This window comes from Strigops habroptila, chromosome 13 (assembly GCF_004027225.2).
Source record: "Strigops habroptila isolate Jane chromosome 13, bStrHab1.2.pri, whole genome shotgun sequence".
Classification (NCBI taxonomy): domain Eukaryota; kingdom Metazoa; phylum Chordata; class Aves; order Psittaciformes; family Psittacidae; genus Strigops; species Strigops habroptila.
Genome location: NC_044289.2, coordinates 10125979 through 10151152, shown reverse-complemented (window position 1 = coordinate 10151152; position 25174 = coordinate 10125979). Strand labels below are relative to the sequence as shown.

General features: G+C 40.0%; 1 protein-coding gene and 1 long non-coding RNA gene across 3 annotated transcripts in view; one reads left to right on the top strand and one right to left on the bottom strand.

The window, feature by feature from the left end:
• The window catches only part of LOC115615411, a 136283-nt gene extending 127649 nt beyond the window's left edge, over positions 1 to 8634 (top strand). The window contains exon 6 of the long non-coding RNA XR_003994043.1: positions 8330 to 8634. This is a non-coding gene — a long non-coding RNA (uncharacterized LOC115615411). The remainder of the gene's footprint in view (positions 1 to 8329) is intronic.
• PREX1 (phosphatidylinositol-3,4,5-trisphosphate dependent Rac exchange factor 1) overlaps positions 1 to 25174 on the bottom strand; it is a 149833-nt gene that overhangs the window by 18172 nt on the left and 106487 nt on the right. The window contains exons 14-25 of one of the 2 annotated variants that reach the window (XM_030503500.1): positions 21359 to 21434; positions 16586 to 16658; positions 15405 to 15547; positions 9256 to 9348; positions 8190 to 8338; positions 7200 to 7285; positions 5313 to 5449; positions 4691 to 4862; positions 3230 to 3417; positions 2319 to 2480; positions 1564 to 1774; positions 392 to 653 (exon numbers count right to left, since the gene is read on the bottom strand). In XM_030503500.1, the coding sequence (XP_030359360.1) occupies positions 392 to 653; positions 1564 to 1774; positions 2319 to 2480; positions 3230 to 3417; positions 4691 to 4862; positions 5313 to 5449; positions 7200 to 7285; positions 8190 to 8338; positions 9256 to 9348; positions 15405 to 15547; positions 16586 to 16658; positions 21359 to 21434 (1752 nt within the window). The remainder of the gene's footprint in view (positions 1 to 391; positions 654 to 1563; positions 1775 to 2318; positions 2481 to 3229; positions 3418 to 4690; positions 4863 to 5312; positions 5450 to 7199; positions 7286 to 8189; positions 8339 to 9255; positions 9349 to 15404; positions 15548 to 16585; positions 16659 to 21358; positions 21435 to 25174) is intronic. The other variant, XM_030503501.1, reaches the window with a different exon arrangement.

The window sequence follows — 25174 nt, the reverse complement described above, 5'->3', positions numbered from 1 at the left end:
AACATAGGTGCCATAGAGAAACCTGCCTGAACTCACAAGTTCTGTTTAGCCTGCCTTACAACAGACAAAATCTCAAGGGTAGGGACTGTGTCTATATGGAATTCCAAACCTGCTCTTGGCACCAAACAGATTCTTGTATTGGAATATATAGTAAGCAAATGAATGGCTGTTGAACTCAGGTAGACTTTGAGGAGCAAAGGACAATAATATATACATTGGTGGACTGGAGAGGAGTAGGTTTGACACAGCCAGTGAGGAGCTGTAACAGCGCCTGTCTGAAGGGGTGAGTGTAAGGGTCTGACGGTGCCCACAGGCACAAGGGGCTGGCTGAGGTTAGTGCCTCCATTCTCTCAGCACTGCTCCCTGCAATGCGTACAGATGCTTTACTCACTTATTTATCTGAATGACATATTGCTTCATTTCCTTCACTGCAATGTCAAGTTTGTTAAAAAGGTGCAAGTAGGAGTCCTGTATCTCCCGATCTTCCTGTTTCAGCAGAAAACTGAGTCCCCTTTCTTCCTGAATTGCTCCTCCATTCTGCTGGCCAAAGCTACTGTCGAGATCTCCATCCTCTAGGGCCAGACATCTCCAGGACGGTGCAGCCATGGTGGTGATGCAATGCTGAGTGTATGAGACTGGATTTAAGGTACCTACTGAACATTGAAGGGTCTAGTTAGTGCGGTTCTCCTTGCTCCATCCCACTAATGATTTAAGTTTAATATAGTTTAAGACAGGTGGAATTTTAACAGGAAAAAATAACATTTCACAGAATTGTTGTACATAATTACATTCTGTGACAAAAATATTCTTTAAAAAAAAAAAGAAGGTATTTTTTTCCTGGCATGCCAACTAGATGGTTTGCATTTACTGCAGTCCAGAAGCAGGTTAAATTATGTAAGTAATGACAGCAGCTGTCCACAGATATATAGACAACATGGATAGCATCTAAAAGCATTTGTTGAAATGTTAATGAATTCAGGTTCTCAGGGGTTGGTCTGTGTTATTATTCCAGCTTTACACACACACACGCACACACAAAGAAATAGGATTATGTCCTAACAGAATATAAATAAAGTTCCTTTCATTTAAAAATGCTGATAGTTCTGGCATGGTACATTACTAACCACCTTGGCTCGCATCAAAAATACTATGGAGTTTTAATAACTTCAAGCAAGCAGGGCTTCTTTATCGACCTCATTTTGAATGGTCGCTGCCATTCTTCAGAAGATTGGTTAGTCTACACTTCCCTGTGTCTTTTCCAAACATTCCTGCACTCTGACCTTCATAAGACAATGAATTAGAAGCATATTAGGTAAGATCATGATGAAGAAATGTTGAAATAATCAGGTTGTTGTAGGACAAATGCTATGTAGCAGCTTTTATCAGAAAATAGATTCTCTTGACAGAGTAAAGTTACCAGCTCCAGTGCATGGACTTTATTTAGTAATGACAAAAGAAAACAGCACTACAATCTGACTCATGTTTTCTCTCCTGAATGCAGCCTGTCTTCACAGCATTAGCACAACTAGATAAAATCAGTTTGATCTGAAAGTTAATTATCACCTTGTTCTGGATCAAGACCAATGATAGAGGGTTTCCGTCCAATGCGAATGCTGAACGACCTCCCTGCTGAGGTAGTGTTTTTGGGGTATGACACCTCCATGAGGTTAATATGGCAGTTGGTGGGGCAGAAATCCATGCTGTTGAGAGAATGTGGTTCCATGACAGCTTGTTTGAAGGCTGGGCTCACCTTTATTTTCAATTCATCTGCAAACTGGGAGAAATAAAGCAAGCATGTGCTAGTTCACCTGCAAAAAATTCTGATGCAATACAGACAATCCTTTTCCTGCCTCCTATTCCAGAATCACATCATTTCTGCTGCAGTTGGAAACCCACATTTTTTTAAAAAGCTCATAAAACAATATATGAGAGGAATTTGCTATACCTTCTAGGACTCTCTTTTCAAACATCTGAGGTAACTGCATAGAAAAGGCACACATAGCTTGTTTACACCATGATACACTGTACTTATGTTCATGTCAAATCAGACATTGATCATTCTGTTGTCATATTTATTCACTGATATGTTGGAAATGAACCTGCAAATATAACCCACAGTTCTGACAAGCTGGAAGGAATAATTTACAGATAAAGGCTTTTTTCCTCAAACTTGCAATTTCAACAACTTGCAGAGCTGTTTTCATGCCTTCAGTACACCTTCCTCTAGCAGTTGGGATTCATTAATAAAGAACACTAAGACCAAGTTATCACAATGAAGTATTATCTTGAGACTTCACCAGTAACTAGTAGTGTTGTACCTCTTGGTAGTTGGTGAGCCTCCTGCTAATGCTTTCCAGCTTAGTGTCACAGATTTGCCGGAATTCATACTGGGGCATGGTGGCCACAGCGCTGCTCAGGGATATAAGTCTTTTGCAATTCCTTACGAAGTGATTGTCCTCTGCAGCAAAGGCCTCTAAAATCTGAACAAAAAGACAGGATGTCAGTGATATGAGATTTGACAGCGAGGGGAAAATACAGTTTTCTTCCACTGAATAAGTGGCAAAGCCCCCATGCTGTCACGGCTGAATAAAGCTGCCTTCAGAACAAGCTGCCTTTATGACCGCCTGAGAACCACTGTCATGTCTAATCCCAGAGTCAAAAAACACTCCTCAAAAATTTTTAGAATAATTCAAGTGCATCAGAATATCCACTGTGCACTGTCAAGGTTACCTGCCCGGTACTGCCATGGGACATAACTGTAACATTACTGGGATGTGACAGAAACATTTACTATTAGCTCATTACTGTCATAGATGACCAAAATACTAAGTGCACTGCTGCTTTCCGATAGCAGCAGTTCTACTCAATTCCTACAGCGACCCATCCAGCCTATCAGATGGGAAAAAGCTGCTTGATTTTCTTCCAAGGTAAAGCAAATTCTTGCCTGAAAATATTAATCTTGAGAATGAGAAAAGAGTATGTTACCAGAGAGCTGAGGGCTTCCCTCCCTCCACCTCAGCAGCTGAAGTCCTGGAAGCAGTTGCTGACTTGCTCGTACAAACAAGCTATTATAACTTGGTGCATTCTAATGAAGAAAACTCCAAGCACCGAGTTGGGAAGACCATGTGCTACCTCACCTGAAAAGCCAAGCCAAGACCAGAGAAATGCCTACTTATTGGCTTCCCTGTTCTGTTTAGGAATGAAGCTGCCCGTGTATGTTTTCCAGTACCTTTGCAGTGAGATTGAAGCAACCTTTTGGTTCCACAATTTTCTCCAGGACAAAGGATTTGATTCCTGCACTGCTGACATATTCATACACCACCCCATGCTCCAGGTGGGTGTTATCCACAGTCAGGCTGATGAGAGGGGTTTCTTCACCAATCACCAGTGGAGAGCTGATGGTCTGTGGTGACTGGGCTGGAACAAAGATAAGACATTAGAGGTACCTGAGAGCACACCTGAGCACAGGCATGCATAGGGAAGGGAAACCTGTGGAGAGGTATTATTAAATGGAAAGACACGAAGACACAACCTTCGGCTCCAGGAGTCTCTGAACTAAATAATGCTGCTAGAGGCTGAGAGAATATCCTGAGGAAGACATCTGCTGTCGGCCACTACTGGAGACAGTGACAGAAGTTTAGACAATCCACATGCTCCAGTCCACATATTCTGATGTTCTTCAATGTGTGCGTGCACACATCCACACACAGGACACTACTTTTAGTTCTGTTCAGCATTCAGACACACAGAGCCCAGCAGAAGCTTTCAGAGCACAGTGAAGTATGTAAACCTCAGGGTCTTGTTTGTAACAACCCTCTGGAGGACTGCCACTTTTCTGTCCAATATTGGGAAATGCTCCAGATAGTTTTAGAGCCGCAAAGACAATGTGGGATGGCAGGGCAGGGGTGGGGTGAGGAGATAACATTTTTTACACACAGCAATGCTGTTGTCACCACAGAACAGATGTAAGTTATAGTCAGATTGAGATTTGCCAGAGAATTGCTCGCATGCCTCTACGGGGCACTGATCCAGCAGTTCCGCTGCGGAGCTGCACTGTTTGACCATTGGATTACCAGGCTCACTGGACCTTAGACAGGATCCGCACAGATGTGTATCTGTTCCTGGAGAAGTTGCCAATGGCATTCAAAGAATCCAGGCTCAGTCCCTTGGACAGAATCTGCCTTCAGTATTCTCCCCTAACATATACTTTTCCAAATCAGCTCTCAACATGAAGGTAAAGCAATGTTTTTTGAGTTACACTTTTCTAAGTGTGAGGAAATACACTCACACCTTTTGCTGATACAGTGGTAACATGCTCTGAAGACTTGCTCCAGATCAAAGTAACTTAAAATCTTTCATCTTAAATCACAGAAAACGTGGATTATATTCTTGGTTTGCAGGGGTTACCAAATGATTCTAAAAATGCTGAGACTTTTCATTCCAGAAACTGTCTCTCTTATACACATCAGAGAGTCACAGGGGTATGATTTCTATGTATCTCAATTTTTTCTTCTCCTGAATAAACTGCAGCCCAAGAGTACTTCCTCTGGCAAACCTCATTCTATTACAAAGCTTTACTAAGACAAAAGATATCCTACAATAATAATCGCACTTTATATTTCTACTGCGGTTTTCCTTCCTGAAGCCTGTGAATCATCCCTAGGCTTCCTTCCCCTAGGAGAATCTTCACCTGATTCCTGTTGGCTGTTTTGAAGAGGATCCAGTTCTGCACCTCCTTCCAGTGACGAGTCTTCTTTGCTGGAGCCAGGATGACTGCCATTCAGATATGCAGTGGATGCTGCTTGCTGAACCCTGTCCTCTTCAGCATCTTCATGTGTTCTGTACACCCACTGGTATAATCCCTTTCAAGAGATAGAGGCTTCAGCTATGACTCCAGTAAAAATCCCCAATCTCATATGTTTGGTCTACAAAAGATATCCATTTTATATCTTCTAAGTTGGCTGAAATATGAAACATCCCCCCAGCTTTCCTCTGAACTTCAGAGAATATAAAATCTAGACCAATATCTGGGTGAACTTCTAGTTCTAGCAATAGTTAATAATATTTAGTACTGTACGCAGTGTATGAACTGGCATACATGCTATTTGTAGACGTTTTGTACTTACAGGCAACTGTAATCAGCTTCCTCAGTTATACCAGGACCTTGGCCTGGGAGTGAGTAAGTCAAGAGAGACACATATACATCGTTGTCCTGGGTTCTGAATATTTAGTGAGCATAAAAGCACAGAAGTAGGAGAGGCCAGAAGAAGTGCAGGAATTAATGTACTTCCTTTGAGGTTTTGTACACATACCAGTGCTTCCTGTTGTCTGGTCCTGTAGGCTGTGAAGTGCTCCAGAACTTCCATATAATTTCCATGCGTTGCATTATTCCCATTAACTTTCAAAATACATTGCCCTGGATGAAGGCCTACAGCTGCAGCCTCAGAGCCTGAAAAATCAACAGGAGAGGAGTTAGACAGTAAAACCATCGACTTGGGAAGGGCAAACAGGAAAGTCTGCAAATGTTTTTGGTTAAGAGAGTAAGAAGAGCTAGTTGGATGCTGCCACGCTTTTGCTGCTAAGTACTTACTCTGAGAGCTTTGATGTATAAGGAAACTATCATGCATTTATCGTTTGTATTTTCAGTAGTGCTGAGCAAAACAGAGACCTCCTAGATGTAAATGCTTTCCTGATAGAAATTGAAATTCCTGTGGGAGATCATTTGGGAGTCTTATAGGGCCCTTCTAGCCTTATGATTATGTTAACTGAGGTCTTGCTTAAACGCAAACAGTTGTATTTGTTTCAGCTTTTGCATTTGAAAGATACAGAACACTTGCACATCATGCAATTTGCCGTGGTCTAAGAAAAAAACCAAACCTGTGATACACATAAAACTAGACTAAGTCCAGAGTACAATAACCAACTTCAGTGGATTTATTCCAGATTCACGTGAACAAGGCTCAGGCCCAAATCCATCTCCTTGAAATCTACACTTAAGGTGCTTAACTTTTGTAAGGTACCATCATTTAAAATTCCTACAGGTTTATTCCAAATGCAATTTTTCTTTTGCTAGCAAAATCCTGAAAGAGGAGAATCTTTCCAGCTCGTGCTTCCAGTTTGCACTCTTCCGCCTGTAAAAAGTGGTTATGAAAGTGTGTAAAAAGTGGTATGAAAGAGTGTAATAAATGTGTTGCCCTGGGAACATCGTTTGTTGCAGCTGGGTGCTGCCTGCTGCCTGTTTACTAACTGCACATATCTAGATGTATGTATTTGTTGTGAGGGAAGGAAGTGTCTGACAGGTCATATATTGTGCATCTGCTGAAAACAAAGGTAAGAGCTGTGCTTTATTTGTAGCTCAGTTCACATTTCAGTTACGGAAGTACTAAATCTCTCTGCTGAACTGTGTTATGTCCTTTTCAAAAGACTGAGGAAAGCAGTTCACCTCTATCTTATATTGGTAATTTACAGCAGTATAAGCCAAAGTAAAGGTAATAGTGGACATCAAAATATAATATAACAAAAGACTTCAAGACTAAGAAACATGATCTGTCTACCATTCTGCTGATCCCACAGCACATTCAGAGCTACAGTGATCCAAACTCTCCCTGACCACAGGCAAAACCACTGAGGAAGCCGCATTACACCTCAACTTTTTCTCAGCCACCTCAGTTTTACATTTTCATTCCCCGGGGCTGTGAAGCTGTATCTTAGTAGTCTTAGAAGAAACAAGGTTAGTTCACTCAGCAAGCATGTTTCTAGCCTGCAAGAGCTCAAGTGATAATGCTTTCTCAAGAGTCTTTCCACACTACTGTGGACTGCAGAATCACCAAGTTTCTTATATTGTAGAATTAAGTTATTCCTAGTTTTATGTTGATGGGTTTAGTGATCCAACACTCAGTTCATAATAATGATACCATTTTCTTAGACTGCATTTAAATTATAAGCACTTTGAGGCAGTAACTTTCTTGTTGTTCTATGGTTTTATATATGAGTGTGATCCTTCTCTGCGACAGGGGTTCCCCTTGTCATTACAGGCATTAAAGTAAGTTGTTGGAACTTGTTTAGAAAGTTTGACAATGAAACCTAGATCTGTCTTCATTGAGATACATATATATAAACACACACACTTTATATACATACGTGTATATATATATTTAGCTGTACTTCAAGCTTAACTGTACAACAGCCTTTCTGCTTACCTCTTCCTACTGCATGAACATATGGTGGTGCTGCTCCCCGTATCTGAAAGCAAAGTGCTTCAGGACAATCTGGGATTTTAATAATCCTGCAAGTAAACCAAGGAGAAGACAAAGCAGCATTTTCAGTTAGGCTGCCAGAGCTCTGGGCAGTTCTAACAGCATCTTTCCCCAGCACTCACAACTGTGTGTGTGATTAAATAAAGCACCCATGTAGTTTACAAATAAGTAACAAATAAATAGACCTGAAGAAATCATCCACTCCATTGCCGTTCCCCAAGGCAGATGGGAGATTCTCTTTGTTAATTAAAATTTGGCACTTCCAAATTTATTAATTCTGTGAGTAACACAGGACAGAGACTTTCTGTGCTATTTATATTCACTCCCATTTCTAGGCAGACTTCAGTGCAGCTGTGCTGACTTACACCAGCTGAGCATCTTTTCCATTAAAAAAAATAAAAGTAGACTGGACAAGAGGTCCTGGACTAGAATTCAGCATCAAGTGCTCATTGAGACATTCAATTCTATGGCAAATTCTGGGATTACAGAATCTAATAATGCTCAAGAGATTAACAGGGCCAAGCCTTATTATAAGATACAATAATGGACTGAAAAACTGTAAGGACTGATATCGTTAGAGTCGTCCAAAAATAAGCTGAGCTTTAATGGGGTGGAAATTGCTTTCCCTCACATGTATATCGGAGTCTGAGAAGCTTCACACCTGAGACACAATGATAATCCTTGTGCTTCAGTTCTGTTTGTGCAAAAGGAAGCCAAAAGTTAACAGCAGTATAAAGAACATACATCCCAACCTCTTCTAGAAGCACAAAGTTCATCACTAAAACCAATTTTTCATTTATGTCATTTGCTTTCCTCTTGAACAGCTTGTGCATAGGAAAGTATTTACACAGTTTTCACTATAAACTGTAGAATAATTATTTAGTAATTGATATTTCTAGATCATCTTCTCTCTCTGCCCATCTTGGTACTTACTCTTTTGATTTGGTGGCTACCAGAAGCCTAAGTGGCCTTCGGGAGCTGAAGGACTGGTTCAGGATGGTTTCCACTTCTGAAAATGGGCGCAGGAATATTAAGTCCTCGTTGATGGAATAAATTTTTCTTCCCATCTGCAGGCCAGCCATCTGCAATGGAACAAAACCACAGAAAACTTGGGATCACCGGCAGCATCTCTGAACTTTCAGGCTCCAAGGTTCAACAGTTCTCTACTTACGGATGTTCCTAGGATTACTGTCATATGGAATACTGTATAGACAATATTGGTTCATCGAATCATTTCAGTCACCCTAAAGTCTTCTGCATTTACAGGAAACAGAGATTTCACCAATATCTGAATAAATATGCCACTCCACAGATGTATCTGCCTTTGCACTTCTGTGCTATAGTTTTTTAATAGAAGACTATTAAAACGGGGTGGGGGGCATGGACAGACTAAAGAATAGGGGACTGTAACAGACTGGCTGTGATGACCAGTGAGATACAGAAGTGTGACTTCCCACAGCTTACAGCTTATAGGCACAGGGAGCCAAGGACGTAGTTTTCAACCATGCAAACCCAATCTGTACCTAGTCACAGATGTAACCTGTTCTAAAGCAGTGATAAAAAACTGCTTCTGCTTTAAGTGCTTACTCTAGCAACAGAGATTTTAACTTAAGATTGAATTTGAAAAACTTTGGTTTATAATTCAATGGAAATGTTTCTGCTATTTGAATTTACTTACATTGGTGAGTTTATTATAAAGTAATAATTATTATATACATTTCTAAGTCATTATGTTTTAGGCCTGATATTCCCAAAGTAGCTCCTGCAATCATCACACACATACTGTGATCCTATCACTTATCAAAAATATTCAGCAAGTCATCCAGAGATGCCAAATCACTTGGCAATTTACATGAACAGGAATTGTAGAAGACACCCAATTTTTTATTAGCTGTCATTAAACTGAATGAGACTGTCAAAGGATGGTTTTGTACCTTTTCAAAGCATTGAAATATTCTTAGGTACCAAACCCAAAATATTTATGACTGTCAGGTCTTACCTCTGCAGAAGACCCACGTCGAACTGACTTCACCACAATTGCTTTGTTCTTTTCTTCTATGTCAAACCCATAGTCATCCTCTTCTGGTAAAATCTTAAAAAAAGCACAAGGTAATGCTTCATAAATATAGATTAGCTGAAAAGATGAGGATGGAGATGAGAAATTGGACTTTTCACTGCAAGCCATGATTGACACAGACTTGGAGATCTAAAGGCTGAATGGGACTACTAGGTCTTTTGGTCTATCTCCTACATAATATAAGCCATAAAATCTAATCTAGTTATTTCTGCATTGAGCCCTTTCTATACTCAAGCAGAATTTTCAGAGTTATCCAGTTATGATCTATAGTCTTTAAGAAGTGTAGAATCTGTTCCTGCCCTTGAGAGTTCAATTAACACTTCTCTTAGAAACTGAATTTGGTTTTAACTTCTAGCCCTTCATTTGTCATTAGGTCTTTCACTTTTAGATTACAGAACTCATCAATATGCAGTGTTTTCCATTGATGAAGGTAGTTACAGATCAAAGTGTAATGATTTATTTATTTTTTAAAATACATCCCACATAGCCAATAAGGAACGATCTGCGAGTCCTTCTCAGCTATCAGCTTCAGAGAAATTGGGGCTCTCAGGCCTATTATGGATAATACTACATACTGCATGAATCTGCATCATTATATTCAGGCTAAAATTCTGGGTGGCCAGCGAGAGAACAACTTCAGACATCTATAGGTTCCTGCCCAGGAGAGCAGACACATGAGATCTGACTTAGGGAAAAAACGAGACTCATGGCCTGTGCTCGGTTTGCATTTTCTATGGTTGACATGAGACTTGGTAGTTCTTGCTACTGAGAATCTGCTTCCTCTTAAGTGCACTGAGGTCACACAGACCTGCCTTATAAATAGTTTTTAAAACCCTACCAATCATGGCAAATATAGGTTTCACTTGTCCTTTTCTTCATGGTTTGTTAACAATGAAAAAAAAGCTGAACGCCTCACTTCTCATTTCAAAAACCAAACCAAAGCAAGCCTGGCCCTGGGTAAATGGACAAGTGAAACCATTTAAGAACCATCTGATAAATTAGAAGTGAGTTAAAAGGCAAAATAAAGCTATCTATGATCTAGCATGCCACTGGGGGAAAAATTAGTGAGAAATATTCCCTTGATTCTGATGATTCCTGCACTAGTTTAAAACACTGTCCCTTTTCTATGGAAGTCAGTGCCAGCAGCTCATAAGCTTTGTCCTTTTGCAGGAGTTCACCTTAGAAAAAAAAAGAGAAATGGAATCATCCTTCCCAGCAGGAGCCATACAGCCGTGTTAAAACAATGCGTGACAGGATATGTGCAGGGAAGAAATCCTCACGAGGTGATGCTGAGATTAAGTGATGGTGAAAGTAAAAAGACTGAAAGGGAAGTTTGCCATTCCTAGATAGTTCTACCAAACCATTTTCAGAAACAATGCTATTTATACATGTTTAATAAAAGGACAGCTTAGAAAATTTGGTACATCACTGGTTAGATTCTGAGTGTTGCAAGTGCAGTGAGTTTCAGCCCAATACAATATGTATTTGTATCACTTCCCATTAGGGATTAAGTAGAAAATTTCTAGGCTAGCTCTGCCCCCCAAATCTCATTTTACATTTGAAGGGACTGTTCAGTTTCTTTTGCTGGATTCTGAAAGCATATGTGAAAAAGATACTGAAAAAATCAGAGGCTTTGATTTGCCAAACTTCAGAAGCCAGCAACGAAACAAACTGACATGGTCTCTTGGGCACAGCTACCATTACTATGCATGAAGATCTGTAATATGCTATCATTTTTAATAACCTGCCTTTCTCTGTTCATTACTACTGCAAAAATGTGTTGTTTGAAAGCGAAGAACCAAGATACTTTTAAGAAACCCCGTATGTATCAACATCGGGAACTTTATCACCATGTTGTAAAGCAAGAAATCTCACGTTCTGTATACCAGCACTCCTGTGCTGGGGACACTCGCTTATGTAAAGGTAGACTGTGGATAATATGCAATATGCAATACCTGGAGGAGGCTATGATTCATTCTTTATTATAAAGTAGTCATACCTTGCAATTCTGCAGCTGAACTCCATTCATCCCTAAGGAGTCCAAAGCAATTAACTAACTTGCCATCTACAAGAATTATTTCTGTGCCCCTGAAATCCAATCAGTTTTTTCAATGTAAGGCAGCAGCTGTTTCATCTTGAAATACAACCATGTCAAAAATGAGACCATATGAAAACTAAGCATGGTTAATCAAATCCAGAGGGCACACGTAGTCAGGACATACTCAAAGAGAATTGGGGGTGAGGAGAACATGACAACAAGCTACGCATAGAATAGTCTATTATACCTGTATCGTACAGAGGCACGAACTCTCAGCCTAAACTCTTGGGGACAGCAGCAGCAGAAGAGGCAGCATGGGCAGATCAACCACCATTTCCTAAACTAGGGTCCAGGACACACATCCTTGTCTCACAGCCTTCACTACAGCTCTCCAGTATAAACTCTTCTCTGTTGGACACACCTGAAGAGCCTGAGCTGGTTAAGAACTTCTTAAGGAGCAGTGACTAATCACGTAACAGATAACATCAAGTTCGGATGCTTCACTAAACTGGTGAGGTTTTTGTGGCCCTCAACAGAAGCTGTTTTCCTACCACCTCATCCCCCACGTTGTCCCAGTCTCCCCAGTCTTTCAAAAGTCCACAGCTCTGGGGCACTAAAACAAAACATGAAAAGACAGTATTTCTTTGCAGTGAGAGCCACTCCTACTGCTCTTATCTTTAAACATATGCTTTGCCACATTAGCAAAATAGGCTTAATACGTACAAAATAATTCAAAGTTTCTTCTGGTTTGTAAACTTTGAAATTGGGCACCGCAATTGAACTGTTCATTCTGAACAGTGGAAGATTTACAGCCTAAAGAATATTTTTCACTTCAGAGTTCACTGTAATTTTTAGTATCTGAATCCACTCAAAGCCCTTATCTGGCCACATACACCTGGATGATGGATGCTTCTCGTTACTGCCTGGCCAGCCTGTCTCCCTGGGAGACCAGGAGTCCCTAGAGGATGGGCTCTTATTAGTGCTTCTCTTCCCAGGGGTGTTTTAAATCAATGATTTGAATTCCCAAGCTACGACAGACTGTGGGATGCTAGTACAATGAAGAACAAAGGGAAAGCTCATTTTTGCTCTCTCTCTCTGCTGAGATTTTGCAGAGTTAGGTAATTTTATATTGGTACAACACACAAAAATAATTCTCCTGGAATGACTAAAGATGGAAGAGATTTTTATTAAGTATGGCTTTATTTGAGTAATACAAATTACTATAATTTATTCATGATTAGGAGAAATGAATTCTACACTTTCATAAGAATTTTAAGGTGAATGCCACGTTTATTGGATTAGCTGCTTTAAAACGGAAAGGACGTGAACTTAAATTATAATACTGCCTATTATCTAAACATCATCATCTTTAGAAATTGCTGGAAATGCTTTTCTTTCGAGATCAGGTAAGTGAAACACTGGAGTTTTCTGGGGACTCCAGCACTGTGTGTGCATTAAACCTCTTTGGTAACTGAGGGAGGGCCATCTCTGTGGGCAGCTCTCTGTGTGACATTCAGCTCCAAGCTACCAGCTTTACTCCATGCTGTGGTTGGTTTGGACTGACAGGGAGAGATGCTGAGCACAAGTTAACAGCACACTGCAGTAACCAAGTCCCAATGCTTGGAGTCAATCCAAAATCCAAATTCTCTTCAGCTATGCAAAGAATGTTGTATATTTTTTCAGTTTGTCAAGATTTATGTCCTTCAATGAGAAACAATTGCACAAATAAATAATTACTAAATTTTGTTTAAAGTGCATTTTTGCAGAGTAAAAGCATTTTTTCCTTTGGCATTTCTGTTGCCGTATTTGCCAAGATTTCTGTTCTTTTCTGTTTTCAAGAGCAACCCCTCCTGTGATAAACTTAGATGAAAGGGTGGGGGAAGCTATCCATTAAACAGCTAGGATTTTGTGGCAGTAGAAAAGCATGTTTCAAAAGCCACTGCTGAAGAAATTCCCTTAAATTTCTTATGGTGGGACCAAGGGATGAGAAGGATCAATGCCCTATCAATGAGCATAAAGAGGCAAGAAGTGATGTTCCACAGACAGCAAAGCCTCAGGATTCCAGCTGCTCATAATTGCTAAACACACAATAAAACAGAAGTCGGGCACATTTATTTTGTGGGTGTAATGCCCTTATTGCACAGCTATTTGTGGGGTCTTCTCCACAGACATTCAGGGGATGGCTGATTTATTTGTGAACATGAGAGCAACTCATAACTTCAGCGTGACTACTGCTCATTCGACAAAAATCTGTGCCTTCTAAGGAGGAAATTCTTACTCAGCATGTGCTGTTGATTTCAGATCATTTACTTTTTGAGATGGGGCTGTATTGTGACAGGGGCTGACTGAGGCACTTCAGAACTACAATAATAGTAATATTAAAATTATTCCTGTTGCAAATATTTCAGTTACCAAAGCATGGAAGGACCAATTAGAGATTACGATTAATCACTAGAAAATAGTCCATGTGCAAGGTTTGCTTGTTTGTTCTGTCTCTTTAGTGAATACTAATACATGATTATTGCATTAACAGAAAACAGAATCATGAAACTTTAGATCCCTCATTTCACAGCTATTATATCGTCAACTGAGTTTCGGCATTTTAACAGAAGTGCCTTGAACTGACAAAAAAGAAACCTACGAGTCAATGTGTTTCCTCAAGCTGTTGTCTTGATAAGGTGGAAAATTAAAAATACCTGAAAAATGGCAGTTCCACCAACTTCCATGAAACTGATTTCCGAGTGCTTTGAAAATCACAATTAAAAACCCCACAAAGTGTATCACATTGTAACTGCTTCCCGTTATCGTCACGGAGAGCTGTTGGATAATCCCATTACCTGACACTCCAGTCTCTGGCACTGGATGCAGAGGGGAATAATTTTGAGGTACCATGGTGTGTTGAATATTACTTCTGGCCATTAAGACACACAGATTTGGTCTCCTGGGAGACAAGACAACATGAGGCAGTGAAGGTTCTGTGAAACACAGGAAAAATTTGCCCATATAATGGACCTCTGGATCTTTTCCAGCAATTCTGCTTTTCTAGTTTCTGACCCAAGTTTTTATCCTGCTCCTGCCTTCTGCCAGTGTTCAAAGGGAGGAAAACATGGGCCTGGAGCCACTGGCAGTAAACAAGGATCTCAGAACACAGTTTGTACCAATCCGACTATCAAATCCAACTAGAGTTAGAATAATCCCAGTGCAGTAAGGAATTTGATGGCATTCAGTGAGGTGGGAATCTGGAGATAACAGTAATGTTGCAAAAGCATGAACAGAAAGAACAGTATTGTTGGAAAATGGTTTCCATAAACAAAGTAAAGCCGATACCTCATCTAAGTATCTATCTGCATTATTCACATCACTGAGACAATGATGCCCTGAAATATCTGTGCTGTTACCAGTCTTTTAACTTGCATTTGAATCTACCTCACATGTAATGGTGTTTAAATGTGGTGGCAGACCTCTCCCAAGACAGTAGTGCCCATTGCTTTCTCCTCTGCCATCCCAACACTGGACAACATCTAGCCTAGCCTAGCCTGCTAGAACAACATCTCCAGCTCCCAGCTCACTTCCAGACTCTCTCAAGGGATTCATGGGAACAGAAAGGGGTTGGGCTGTGAACTGGATGAAGTGGTCATATCTCTGAGTCTCTTCTTTTCTTAAGACCTAGCAGAAATAGGCAGGAACTTACATGCATTTGCGTGTGTGTGTGTGTTTGTGTAAATCCAAAGCTTCCAGGCAGTGCTGTAGCATGGTCACATGCTAGAGAAGGGAGCCTGCAACCTACAGATTTCCCTTGCTACTAGAATAAGCTATGCAGTCTGCCCAGCTTGGAAAGTCAGAGCTACAGAAGTCAGAGCTCTACAAGAAGGTAGCTCAAGAATTACTATTTATGCAATGAAGAAAAATCTACCTACAGGTGCAATTCCCCATTTTAATTCGACTCTATCATAATTTTCCCTCTCATTCTCCTCTAGTATAAAACAATACCAGTTTCACAGAAATGTTCAGGTTTACTTAACATATTTCTTACCAGAAGACTCTTTCCCAGGATGTTTTCCACGAGCTTGAAGTCATTACGTAATTGTTTGCTTTTGGAACTGGTGCCTTCCATCTCCTCATCAGCATAAAAGCGGAAATATAAGGATTCATCCTTAAATTCACTTTTCTCCAGGACTGCAAACAATATATATGAAATACATACATGCATTTACAGAGAAAGAGAGAAACAAAAAAGTAGTTAAAGGAAGTCATAAATATTTCCCCAGTCTTTACAGAACAAAGACCAGATGCATCCCTACCCATCTATTCAGCTCTGAATTTTTAAGTTACTACCGTATTTCAGGGGTATACTTTTCTTCACAGTGCGTAGTAGCTCAGGATATGATGTTTGACCTCCCTGGCACGTAGAATGCATATAAAATGCAAAAGATCCTCTTGGATAAAAGATGCTACTCAAAACCTTATGCTCCTTTTCCATGTCAAAATGAATATGGTCAAACTATAAAAGGAGCAAAGAGGGGTAAAATGGCTGTTTAAAGGTGAGATGGCTAAATAGACCGAGGCTTTTCAACCTAAAAAGGAATTGAGAAGGAAACGAGACCTATAAAATTCTGAAGGTGTGACAAAGTTCTTTACCACTGGATGCTTTATTGGACCAACTGTGTTTTACTTTTAGGACTTTGTATGTGTTATTTGATACTGATGCAGATGTGGTTTGTTTACTTCCCCAGTTTGGCAGCAGCAGCAGCACTGAGGGTGGATGATGTCTAACATGGCAATTTGGCACTTCAGATTTGGAAGCTTCAGACATTCAGCACTGAGGATTGTATTTGTGGTCCAAGTGGCAAGAAATAAGTGATTTTACTTTGTACCTGACATTTCTTGGTGATATTTCAGGACAATACTTGGCTTGTGCATTGGTCTGATGGCTCTGAAATAGAGCAGTGAAAAAACATACCCCTTCTAGCTTGTCTAATCACTTCAGGGCTCATCATAAAGATTAGCAAGGGCATTCACGCAGGAAGGTAGGCTTAGACATTTTGTGTAAGCTCTAAAACTGCTTTTTAGAAGGACCTGCTGGGATGCCTGCAGTTAGGTACATATCAGCATGTATGGCACAGCCTATAGAAACGGGATTTTCAGTCAGTCGGCTAATCTGACTGAGGCAAAAGCTCCTTTAATTGGCTGTGGGAAGTAATACTGATGCATTACCATGATGCATGAAGCCATTATTGCAGAGTCCAACACCCAGTGCGACAGCTTCCTCCCGAGTCTGACAGTCTCCCTAGAAACAAGAGGATAAATATTACATCTCAGAATGACTTCCTAAGCAAAATTATTCCCCTTCCCCACCACGTAGCTTGTGGCTCTGAAATTAACAGGATACTCCTTGTAAGGAACAATAGCAAGAAATTAAAAGAGCTACCCCGTTGCCCAAATCCCATTCATTTCTATATAAAGCATCTCTTGCCTCCTACAGGAACTAGGAGGACAAAGACCAGGCTTCTGGAAAGTAGTTGTTTAACCCACAAAGGGACGTAAAAAGTTATCTCAATTTAAAGACTTTTCATTTGCAGTCATAGTGTCGCACTTTAGGACCTATTTGTCACAGACAATAAAACTCATTCTGAGAGAGAGAAGTTGGGAGGTCTTATCTGTACTCAACCAAAGGGAGAAAAACCTGAGTAAACCCAGCATATGTGAACTCCAAAGGTCAGGCTGGTTAAAACTGCAGTGGCATTCTTTTTTTACACAGCAGACCTAAGAACAAAGGCTTCAGTTTCTCACTATCTGAAGCCCTGACTGCAGTATTGCAAAACAGGTACCAAAGGTGACTTCCAAATTTACAAAATTCCTTGAAATCGCAGCATGAAGTTTTGCATCTACGACTCAGGTAAACAGAAGAAACACCCAGTTTTATCTATGTATCTGCCAGTTTGCAGCCAGAAGTGAAGACTTTATAAACATGCTGGTTGTACTTTTTAGGCAGAGATATAAGTCCTAAATAGTGTTGGTGAAAATCAGCAGGTACTATGGGTGAAAAACACTCTTAACACTGGACACTTGATGCAAGTTTACCTCCTTCCCAGTCCTCAGACAGGCACAGGAGAAGCTGGAATTTGCTACCTCTCTACGAGCAGTAGGTCGGCTCATTCCAGCAGGTCCCCTGCTGCTTTGGCAGAGGAACGATTTCAGCATAATACTGTCAGTCCTACTAAATTAGAAGCTCTGTCCTACACAAGTATCACACCTTGTCACAAGTATCACACCTTCCTTTTCTCCCTCCACCTGGAGAACTAGATACCTGAAGCTCTAGCAGAACTGCAGTGCACTGACTTTTGTTTTAAGCAAACCAGCTTGAAGACTGAGAGCCCTCTGATCTTGTCAGTGGAACAACACTCCCACTTCAGGTCCTACTAAGGAAAGCAATAGCTGTTTGACAGGCAAATGCTGGCAAACAACATTGCTATGGTGTAAAGATACTATTTAAATACAGGATAAAATAGGGTCAGCCCTTGCCAATCAGCAGCACTACTGGCTCTTCTTGAAGAGAGTTTCTGAGATGCATGACATTTATACATTAAGAACTAAATACTGTTGTCTTGGTAGGACAAAAAACCAAGGCAGTTCTGGAGGAAGTGCATGATTAGGTGATCGCACAAGGACAGCCAAGGAAAGGGCTTTAATAAACCTGAAGTTTAAACTTTTACCATAAACTAATTTCAAGTCTTCATAAGTCCTCATTTTCAACACTCGCTTTCTATTACTTTATAGGATAAAAGGGTAGTTTATTTTATAGAGGCTGGGATTTAAAAATCTCTTTTATTCTTTCAACTGTAAATAAACTGGAAGAGAAATGCCTCCTAATGTTACTCTCTTAGGCTTTAGGAATCTACCTTTTTTTTTTATTGGCAACAAAATCTTTGTGTAGGAAGGCTCTAAACCAGACTTGGCTACTCCTGATGATGTTAACTTGGCCTCAGAATCTTCCCCTAGCAAAACAACATTCTCTAATTATAAAATACAGCTTAAAATAGATATTTCAGCTCACCCATAAGTACTTCTAAATGTAATATAGCAATTTGTCCAAATACAATGAAACCAGTAAAAAAAAAAATCTTCAGAAAAACCAACCACTTACAATCAATAATCTTGACAGAATGTGTCTCATAACTTTTCCATTCTGAAATGGAATGTGAAACTAGATATACTTGTTTTGACAAGATAATTCAGGTTTATTCAAACAAAATCACTGAATTTGAGTCAGCAGAAGTATATAGTTTACAGTCAGTACCATAATGAAGAATCATGTCCAGAGCACACTATTATTATTACTATTACTACAGCCACCATTACTATTGTTGTTATTGTTGTCTAGTTCTGGTGATGATATGATATCTAAAGCCCTAATCATGGTCCATGGTTGATTGTTTTGAGATGCATAAGCCCAGCAATTAAGATGATCTATGACCTAGATTCTTTACAACCCACATGCAGGAGAAAAGAAAGCAGATGAACACAGATAAGAATAGCAACCAAAACACATTGTAATATTTTGCTGACATCATGGAAAAAGAGTTTTAAGATTATGAAGTGCTCCTTCTCACTTAGAAGGAAGCCTAAGGTAATGCAATGCACAGAGATGCAATATATCCTGCAATAGAAAAAACAAGTGGATGGAAGGATGGATGAATGGGAAGAGATAAGACACCCACTAGAGCAAAAGTCCTAAAGAATATTACCAGCAGGTTTCTACATTGCATTTGTCCCTTTACTTCCATTCTACCTTTCATAAAATTGCCATTTTAAGTTTCTTAGACTGAGGACTGGGGATTCAACTGGTAGTGTTTTATCACAGTTCAGTTCTGGAGGTCTGGGTATAAATCCTCAACCAGATGACAGAAGTACTGGGATTGGGGCTGTGCAGTCTTTTAGTGCACTCTCAGTAACACCTAAGATTCTGTGAAATACAAGTGCTCTGACATTTGTGAGATCTCTGTTCCTCTTCGTTCTCAGCCTACTGGCAATGAGAGGTTGCAAAATGAGTTTGAGAGGGTCCAGAATCAATGAAAGAATGAAGCCCTTTCCCTCAAGGATTACATCTAAATACATATAGGAACTATAATATAATTTGCAGACACTTTCAGTCTAAGTCCATGGATATATGTATCAGATATTTCTCCTTTTATTCCCTGTTACATTCAAAGGGTCGCTAAAGTATTGTGAGAACTCCAATACAGCACTGTTTTCCGGGATTTGACTTTGTGCCATCTCCAGTCAGCACTTATGCTCATATGTGCTTCCCTCCATCATCATATTTAACGCTTATTTTAGTGTCTCATGCACAATTGGCCTAAGACATACTATAGAGGTAACTGCAATAGGATTCAGCTATTGTTAAGAGCTCTAAACAATAAAAAGACATCAATCAAATTCAGTATTAAATCTCCAGGTCATTAGGAAATCACTTGACCTTCCTCTCTCACATGCAAAAACTCCCTTGTAGTGAATAATCTGTGCTAGCATATCACAGGGTACTTACTAATAAACCCAACGGTCAGAGATGCTCAGCTCCTGCAGACCCCCTGATACCCACAGAGCCACAAATGCACTGCAATTTTCATGACAGGGCTCTTAATGCCGACCCAGCCCCAGACTTTGAGTGCATACAATACATAGCGGATAATAACATATATCATGTTTGAATACAACTGTTCAAACATACACAAGATTAAGCTTCGTTGAGGACTCAACTCAACTCTTGCAGACGTACAGTAACCAACAATATCCAGTTAGGAGGATAAGGGTACAAAATACAATTGACACAATTTCTTTGATTATAAAATGGTTCTTAGTCTTTTGCTCTGTTCAGTTTATGGGTATTTGTAAAGGTTCAAGGAAATGAAAAACATTTTTCTTATTAGGGAGGGCTCTCAGTGGCATTTATAGTCTAAACTGCAAACAGAAATGAAGAGGAAGGAAAATGGGGAAGGAAATGAGCTACCTTTTTTCCAGACCAAGAGCTGATGTTTTACTTTGCTATCTGAGTCCTTCTATGGCCTACAGCTCTATGATTAACTATTATATTGGCCAAATTAGCCTGATTACATCTCTCTTCTTTGGCCAAAGCAAACTCCCCCTCCACCCCCTCAGCTTTCCATGAAGAAGACCCAGTTAAATTACATGTAACCGATGTGACAACCTTAATACTAATATCCTTCTCTCCTCCATGCTCTTAACAGGAAAACAATTGACTACTCCATTCTCATTCAGTTATTTGGCACAGAACAACCTTAAATCATGTCAATCTTATTAATGTAGGGGGATGTCAAACGCAATTGCAGGAAACAGCTCTGAAGGACAACATCCCTTGTTGTGAGAGGCCTGATTCTCATTGAAACCAGTCTCCCTTTATGTCATTTTGGCAGTACAGAACTTAGTGTGACTGTGAATCACAGCATCGTTTAAGACAAAACCAGAACGTGCAGCTGAGTGATGGTGAGGAACACGGCACAATCTCCCTTTAGACTGCTTTAGACTATCAAAGCTAAATTTTTCATTTCCCAAGCTAGAGGCTCTTCTCTGTCATTACAAAGTAAATGTGGGGCAACTACAATTTCTAAAGACAACGGTGCAGCTGTTGGTGTAAAACTCTAGATTCATTTTTCATTAAAATCGTACCACACCTATACTGCATTAGAGATCAACATTGCCTTAAACGTCTTCCAAAAATCACAAGAAGTAGAAAAGATCCCCAAGAACAGCCAGTTCACCATTCCTAAGGCTAACAAAGAACCTTCTTCCTCTTTATGTTGCCAAACGCCAAGTTTTCACCAAATGAACAATAACGGAAAGCATAAGTTCAAAGAATCAGATTATGTTTAATTATGTCGTAATATTCTCTAGATAAATGTGTTTTATTTTAAATGGAACTGCTGAATTAAGCTCCTTGTCAAAGACAGCAGTATCTTAACATTTTCTTACCTGTGCAATGAGCCAATCCACTAGTTTACTTGCAGGGATTACTGATTTGTAGGTCTTTAGGTGGTAGTCACGGTCTCTAATTGAGAAAGAGAATTCAGGAAAAATCAGGACAAAAAGGTAAACATTTCTTTTACACTCTAAACCCACACATACTCTTGTAACCTACTATTATTAAGTTGAGGAAAGAAGAACTGCAGATGGGGAAAAAAAAAAAAGAGACTCCCAGTCACAAATAAATGAACAAGCAGATACCCTTTTCCTCTGGAAAAAAAAGCCTAGCTTTTAAACTTTTCTAACAACTTGAATGAGGAATGTATTTCAGATCAATACAGAGCAGTGTTATTTCAAATTTCTCTAGATGCTGTTTCAAGCCATCTTCAGTGAGCTCATACTCCTGCCAGAGGCAACCAGGACATGCTTTTCACAGATGTACTGAACCGCTGCTTTAACTCAGGTCAGAATATTGCCACCATTGGCTCTGTTGAAAGTCATGTTCTTCTAGCTGGAAGTCATCTTCTAGTTTCTACTCTAAATCCACTTGCATCCTGCTTACATTTACTGGCTCAACGCCAGCCTCATCTGTAAGCATAAACAGTTCTTCTCTAGTGTTTACCCATCAATGCATTGATATTATATATATATATATGCGCCAGTGACCCTACATATTCTCTCTGTGTCCCTTTTTTGTTGGGCTCACTGAATTAAGCACCCTTCAGCCTGCTGTGTCAAATAGAGATTCCCCTGATTGTCACCTGTTCACATTTTACTTCCTTTAGCAAAATACCAAAGAGTGGCCAGACACAGAGTACACAGTGTGCTTTTATGGCATTACATAACCTCAGCCATTGTAACTAAAAAATGTGTTGTATTTATGCCTTGTAACACAACTTGCACCATCTCATACACTGCCCTTGTACAGAGCAGCACTGTTCCTGAAACAAGGAAAAGAAACCCTATTGTAACTTGCTGCTTTTTGCTGTTTTCTTCCATTCCTCTTCTCAGAGCTATGGAGATAATTGATGGTTTTAGTCTTTCATAAAATACTTGTAAAGAATTTGATACAAATATAAGAGGACTATGTGGCTCTGGACATTGGGCTCTAGCACCTTTCACCTCCGGGTCACTGGATTTAATCCAGGCTCATGAGAGAATGAAAAACTCTTTCCATTTTAAGGCTGTTTACTGGCTTGTGTGAAACAAGTTTAGTGGTCTTGATCCAGTTCCTAGTTCCATATCACAAAAGCCATTACCACAATTAATTTGCATTAATTGGCTCTCTCTTGTTGAGAGTCTCAGTAGTGAGGCCAAATGCTGAATGTGCCATGAAGAATTAATTCCTCTCTCACCCTTGGAGGTGGTCCTTCTATTTCAAGCTTGAAGTCCACTGGCATGGCTGTAGAAAGAAACTTTCACAGCCACTGTGAGTGTTTTACAGTCCGGATGTATCTATACAGCAGCTCAAGGGAAGAGTTCATTCTTCACTTCTGTCAAATCAACCTCTTTCATTAGCACCACGCTACTTGATATTTCCTTTTTTCTATATTTCTAACATCAAACCACCATCTAAAATTCATCCTACTCATGTCCCTTTTACTAATCATCTACAGATACAAATATGTTGTGACTGGCTTTTGTAAATAACAGCAGCAGAGATGCCTGTGCGTTTGCAGAACGCAGGGTGTGAGAAATTAGAAAGGGAAGCAGGAGTTTTAGAACTTGGAAAAAACATAACAAAAAACCCATGACAGCATTTCCAGAAATCTGTGTCCTCAGAACAAAAGCTTCCCTCATAGTGCTTACACACATTTTTCGACTTCTCTTCCAGTAATGTGCTAAACCCAGCACAAAGCTGTGGGAGTTTTCTGCGCAATTTTTCCCTCTCACACTCTTATCTTGAGAAAATGTGCTTTGAAATGTCAGAACAATAAAGGAAAAGCATTAAAATATTGAGTACTAATGAGTAGGGGTTTCCAGATTGTGAGAAGCAACTCCCAACATTTTCATAGAGATGCTGACATAGGGCTAAAGTTCTGAATAAGCTGGCATCGGGATCTTGGTCCAAGGCCCAGTCTTTCACTGCTTGTAGTTAAATGCTTTGCAGGATAAATATTTCAACATTAGTTCACTGACTTTTCCCCTCATCTCAATCTAGCCTGAGCAAGAGCAGAGCATGATCTAGAGGGTTATCCAGAACCACGAGCTGCAGGTGAATAGTCAAATATAGATGTGGGAACCACTAAAATTTTAGCAGAACTTTGCTGCCTCACAGGAACTAGAGTAATATAATATTCTTCACAGGGTCTAGCGCATCTACGCTGTGAAGTATTGTCCATCACATGTGGAAGTGGGGACAAGTTCTTCCATCCTCACAACTTCCCTGAAGTAGATCAGCGACATATTCAGAACCTTCTTTGCATCTAAGATTTTTCAAAATGTTTTACTTTCTCTGTACCAATCCCCAAAGTAGCTTTGTTTCCAGTGGGATCTGTTATCTTGTCCTCAAAGCACATCTGTGTCAGAACTTACTTAAAGAAAATAAAGACAAAGGCTATATGGAAACTCCCACATTTCCAGGGAAGACAACTAAGCAAAAGTACATCCCAAGGTTGCCCACAAAATAACTGTATTTTGAACTTCATGATTCCTCCAGATCCTCTTGGCATATGCACCTGCTACTCCAAGCAGGTCTGCTGATTTACTAGAAGGAAGGTTGCACCAGAACAGTCAGCCTCATCAACCTTGCTTAGCAAGATTGCAGGGATCAGCAGTCCAAAGAGGACAGGTAAAGCAGTGGTCCAAAGGCACAGCAGAAAGTATAGGCTTGGCACAACTAACTTGGCTAAAAGTTAGCTCTTTAGGCTAAGATTAGGCTTGTCAGAGGCAAAAAGACATGTCAGGAAGACATGAAAGGATGACAGCCTAGGAGATTCAGTTTTCTCACAGGGAGATAGAAGGAAAAGTGAGTAGGAAAGAGAACAGTGGGAAGAAGAGCCTAAACATACTGAGAACGTTAAGTCTATCCAGAAGGACCCTAAAACTTCTGAGGGTCTGCTATTTTTCAGTGGTCATACACAGTTCAGATTCATGCTGTCACTAACAAAGATTAATCCTGGTATGAGAAGATTCTCCAGCTGGGATTCTATTACAAAAATAGCACACTGATAAAACACCACAAGACAGTCCTATGGCAGTTACTTTGTCTTTGCTGATTCCCTAAAGCATAAGACTACATCCCTTTCAGTTTGTGGGTATTCTGAGGGCAGCAAAATTGGTTTTGAGCTTCACTTACCATTATTCCTACTCTGCACGTGAATTGCCATCTCAAGGAGTGAGATGTGTATGTGCAAATACGCTCATGCATATATATAACCATTTTGCCTACCAAGGGCTGCATCATGCTTTCCTGCTCTCTCCATACCCTTCAGGCTAATTGAAATCTCTGCTATTATAGGACAGCTATTCTGGGGAAGAAAAGAGAGATCTAAATAGGCAAATTTATAACTGATGAACTGTAACTATCTTTGCAGCTCCTTTTAGCATGACAATGCTCGGTGAAACAATTGTACAAATCAGGGACAAGAGGTCAGTTTTGTGAATTTGGGACCCCAGCCATGCCAGAGGTTTTTTTTCCTTCCTCATCAGGTTTTTGTATGTAAAAATTAAGTTCTCTCAAGTGAAAATGCCTAATTTTCAATCATAAACAGCTAAACAGAACACATACATGGTTTAGAGTAGCTTCCATTATAGGCCAGAAATGTTCATCTGATGTTGCAGTAAGGCAACATTTGAAATCACCTCCTAGGATGTGGGAGGAGA